General features: G+C 45.8%; 1 protein-coding gene across 1 annotated transcript; it reads right to left on the reverse strand.

Moving 5' to 3' along the window:
• Window positions 1-405: 405 nt before the first annotated feature.
• Window positions 406-1,242, reverse strand: LOC111638674 (E3 ubiquitin-protein ligase SIAH1B-like). Its single transcript, XM_023384420.1, has one exon. The coding sequence runs from the start codon at window positions 1,240-1,242 to the stop codon at window positions 406-408; it is 837 nt and encodes a 278-aa protein (XP_023240188.1).
• Window positions 1,243-5,097: the final 3,855 nt, after the last annotated feature.

Consider the following 5,097-nt stretch of genomic DNA (forward strand, 5'->3'; position numbering starts at 1 on the left):
CCGGTTCATCATTCACCTGTCGGGTCTTTTGGAGGACTTGTTTTATCACTTCCACTTTAACGGGTATTTGGAGGGGCTCTTCCCATTCGTCAGGTCCAGCAAGAACGGTATGGGGTATCTCCCAATCGTCGTCCCACGCGGATTCCGTGGAGACCATCCGCGGCACTCTCCCTCTGGATTGTCCACGTAGAGTTCTCTCTGCCATTCTATATGAAAGCCAAAAAAAAAGTATTATATTTTTCTCTCTTTTCCCGCCAATTGGGTCGCTGTCTCCCTTTGGGGAGTTATTTTACAGAAAAAGTTTGCTCATGGACGGGGAGAGATGTTTTCCTGGGGGTGCTTTTTTTTTTTTTCGTTGAAGTAATCGTCCCTTCGTGTCTCTCTAAAGAAGGTACGTTGGATGTCTTAGGAACCCATAGGTTCCACGGAAACTATTACACTGAGAGTTTGATTGATGAGAAGGTGGCTTATGAATTTGGAAGACACCGTCAGACATTCTTCCTCCTCAATAATCTTTCTCGTCTCTTCCATAACACTTTTAGGAGGCGAATTCCAAGCAAGAGCCTTTCCTTTTCCTCCTACCAAGAGGAAGCTCCGAAACCGGCTCGCACCCTTTTTGCTGCCTACAAAGCGAATGAGTAGACTTATACGGCCACGGTCAATCCCTGTCTCACTTTTCTTTGCTTGAATAATAAATTCGTGTCCGTGACAATTCATTCTAATAGCCCACGACAAGGGATGAGTCGACTCCAGACCCACGAGCGATAATTTTATGGACCCTGATTTCACCGAGACCATCGAACGATGACGGTCACGTAGATGCTCTACTAAGGTCTGGAAAGCCCCTTCCCATGAGCACGTCGGATCCAAAGTCGGGCACTCACATGTCCGGTACAGACAATGTTGTTCATGAATTCTCCTCTTTTGCAGTTTCTGTACCACTTGGCAGCCATTATCCTTGAACCTGCAGGGAAGAGCTATCGCCTCCGCCATCTTCTCCATCGCGATGTTTCTTAATTCTCCGAGATATCCTCGACAAGTGGGGCACTGGTGTACTCGTCCCCTGCAACTGCCACACAGGAGATGTCCGGCTACGCATTGGAAAATGGGGGTTGCCAAGTTCTCGTAACACACCGGACACTCTAACAAGGAGATAACAGTTGGATCCTCGTTTACCGGCATCGGAGAGACGGGCGCCTTTTCTTCCTCACGGGCGTTCCCTTCATTAGAACTCTCTTCCATCTCTTTTTTTTCTGACTTTGGAAGGTTTCTACAAAAAAAGAAAAACAAAATATATAGTAGAGAGCAAGTTGAGCCGTTCACCTCTATTCTCCGAAGTTCGTTTCTTTCGCAGGTTTTATAAACGTCGTAGTTGTAATGGTAATGTTTCTATTCCCCTAGCTGTGTTTTGCTCCGGATACGTCTTAGGGGAAGCCGCGATGGTATTTCCTGCGAGTTCTCCTCGAAATTCCTTCTCAAGTTCTGATTTTACTGGCATAAGTTCTATGACCTCCACGGGCACAACTTCCTCATTTCGAGACTGTCTGGGGGTGTTTACCGGCCTCCTCCGTAGGAAACCCCCTCGCCTACCTCTTCGTCTTTGACACCTCCACACCAACACTCCTAGGGTAGTGATTAACAAACCGGTAGCGACTAACGCTGTATATAGCACAGGTCTATTAGGTTCGTACAAAGAAAGGTTGTCTCGATAAACGTCGGTTTGGACGGTTTCGAGATCCTTCGATATATCCCGTAACTCCCTACCGACCAACTCCAATGACCAATCGCTGTCCTTGTTGTGTGGAAAATTTCCTGTCATGTTTGCAGTTATATATTGTTGAATTATACGGGTTTCGGTGTCATTTAAAATATTTTGTATGGCAGGGATAACATACGGATTTCGGATAGCAACCTTGAAGGTCAGCCTTGATTGAAAGTGAGAGGTCAATTTGACTCCTGGTACATGGCCCGTGCATGTCATTGGCAACCTAAATATGCCAGTGTTATTTAACTTTATCATTTGAATTGGAGAGGTGGAAGACGAGGTCCATTTACCACACTCCACCACCAAATTCAAAGGGGCTGGCGTTGAATATATCCAGGTGCCTCTCTCGTCTATCCGCCGAAACATAGGTTTCGGGAAACTCAATACTTTCCTCCTGCACAATCGATTGATGTTTGGTTCGTCGCCATAAACAGAGCGTACTCACACGAATGGTAGGGGAGTCGCCACACCGCTACTTCCGGGGAACAAATGGTCATCAATCCTCCTCTACATTTCCTAAGGTCGTGAGAGTCCAACAACATGTACAACTGGCGATCTCTAGACAAAGCGAGGTACTGGTACTCCACTTGATAATAAGCAAAGGCCTGGACTGACGGGAAATATGCTGGAAACTTCACAACCTCGTATAGGTCAAAATACCCTTCAGGAGTCATTAGGGGGAACCTAGCGAAAATTCGAAGCTTACCGGGAAGTGCCACTGCTGTGGTCGTCATCCACTGATAATACTTAAAAACATTGTCCTCCGTTATCGGTTCAACTAAGGATATCCCGCTAGGTAGTTGTTTATTGACTTCCCCTAGTATCTGTAATAATTGTGGTTTGGACAGGAAGTAGGAACTGAGCCTGTCCTGTTCCAGCATTTCTATGGCCTGTCTCAAATTGGTGACGCTAGACCTGAATTCGGCCAAAGCGCCTTCCACACACCGGAGCGCCGTACCTACAAAGAACGTATAACTAAAGGCCTGGAGGGTTGTGTCTAAATAGTTTTGCCGTCGGATCATCATATCTATGTATTTCCTGTTGTCCTTCACGGCTCGCAACGTCTGATTCAACACCGTGGTTTGGGCCTCCAAAATGTGAACTATCTTTTTCTGGTTAGTTACCAGATTGTCGATCTTCTTATTCGCATCCTCAATTTCCTCCGAGATGGCGGTTCCGAACAAAAACTTTAATATTTTCCCCCCTACATTTATCAACCCTCGTTTCGAGCGAGGAAAATCGGTTGTAGTGACCATAGCCTTCAAATCAATATACTCCCTCTCGTACTCCGACATTTCCCGATTTATATTGTCCATTTCTACCTCGGCCAAAGTCCCTAAAGGCCTTAGAGGGTCCTCCTAAAGGCCTTAGAGGGTCCTAATAGCCTTTCTAATAATAGGCGAAAGGGCATTTAGCTGATATCGTAAATCGTTGATATGTTTATCGTACTCCTCGAATGAAATTTCTATTGCGATCGTCCATTGGCTAGTAGTCATCAAAAAATTTCCTTGCGGTAGGAATATTATCCCTTTAGTCAACGGTGGCACCAACATTGCGACTTCTGGCGTGATGGTCAAAGTGACCACAATGACTAGAATCATCATCCGGTTCTCATTCATAATCTAAAATGAAAAGTATACACAGACATTAGTCCCGGTTCCCGACAATGTTATCTTCCGACCAACACTAAATATAGTTTCAGGATCCACAAGAAGAATATTTACAAATATGAATTCGTCTTGCGACAATTCTGTTTACAAAAATACATCCTTTTTTTTGTATGGTGACCTCTCCCCTCAGAAGAGCTCACCATTTACATTGAGTAAATAGCCCGACGGGTGTAGGCGGCGGCAAGCGCTCCTGAACATGATTATGGGACGTTGACGCGCCTCCCTCTTCCGTGTTTCGGTGAAGAGGTTCCACCGTTTGCCCGTGTCTATGCGTTTTGGGTAGTACCCAAGGATATTCGTCTGCGGGTCCCTGACTCCTCAAAGCGTATCTGTGCGACGGTTGTGTCGCGGTCGCGTGCTGACTAATTTCTACCGTTTCCGCTGACTCTGCCTGATCGGGTTGTATCGAATTTAGGATGAATTCATCCCAGGGGTCTATTATTTCGGGTGTTTGTGGTGCTGGGACTGAGTTTTCGGATTTCTCTGTCTCCCGACTAATCTCGTCGGCGGCGAAGGATTTAAACTCCATTCGCGCGACAGCAGGTTTCATTCTATTTGCATGTGTGTGTAACTTCTTTCCCGTAAGGATATGTTGGACGACAAAGTCGACTGGACTGGTCTCCGCTATTATCCTATACGGTCCCTGCCATCTAGGTGCTAACTTCCTTTTTAACCCTGTAGGGACTACTACTTCCGTCACAAATACTCGGTCGCCTAGTAAAAACTTATGGGGTTTATTTTTGCGATCATGGTACACCTTTCTGTCCTGCGCTGCTTTCTCCGCATGTTCCTGCGCTAATCTATGCGCTAAAGCCAACCTCGTCCTCAGTTCACTCGCATAGTTCTCGCTAATATCATAGCTAGGTCGACTAGGTTCGGTGACCACATCGAATGGAAACACGGGATCTCTCCCATACACTAAATAGTAAGGTGTCTCATTGGTGCTAGAATGCACAGTAGTGTTATATGCGAAAAGTGCAAAAGGGACCATCTCATCCCAATTGCGTTGGTCTACATTTGTGTAATGCGTCAAAATATCTACCAAAGTTTTATTTAATCGCTCCACCATCCCATTGCATTGTGGATGGTAAGCGGTGGTGAGCAGTCTCTCTATCTGCAAAAGTTCGCAAACCTCCCGCATCATCTTGGATGTGAAATTTGCGCCTCGATCGGTTAATAGCTGTTTTGGCACTGAGTGTCTCAAGATGACTTGCGTGACAAATGCTCTAGCGACCGTTTTTGCGGTTACGTCGGGCAACGGCACTGCCTCGGCCCAACGCGAAAAGTGATCCACGAAGACCAATAAATATTTATTGCCATTATGGGTAGTTGGAAAGGGGCCTTGAATATCAAGGGCAGTTCTCTCGAATACCTTGGTAATTCTGGGAAAAATCTGTAAGGGTGCCTGATGTCCTTGCAAAGGTCGCCTTCGCATACTACACTCCTGACATGACTGACAGTAGTGAGCTATGTCTTTGTTCATGTCTGGCCAATAGAATTGCGTCTGCAACTTTTTCTTTAATTTTTTTGCTCCCACGTGTCCTGAACTAGGGATGTCGTGAAACATCTTCAAGACATATTCGACCATATTTTTGGGCACTACTAATCTGTCCCAGATTTCATTTCTGTCAGGGTTTGACTTTCTATGGTATAACGTCTGCT

Source organism: Centruroides sculpturatus, unplaced genomic scaffold (genome assembly GCF_000671375.1).
Source record: "Centruroides sculpturatus isolate CEXI.00-Female unplaced genomic scaffold, Cexi_2.0 scaffold1171, whole genome shotgun sequence".
Lineage (NCBI taxonomy): Eukaryota > Metazoa > Arthropoda > Arachnida > Scorpiones > Buthidae > Centruroides > Centruroides sculpturatus.

Coding starts and splice junctions, on each gene's coding strand:
- LOC111638674 (XM_023384420.1), bottom strand. CDS start 1,242: ATGGAAGAGAGTTCTAATGAAGGGAACGCCCGTGAGGAAGAAAAGGCG.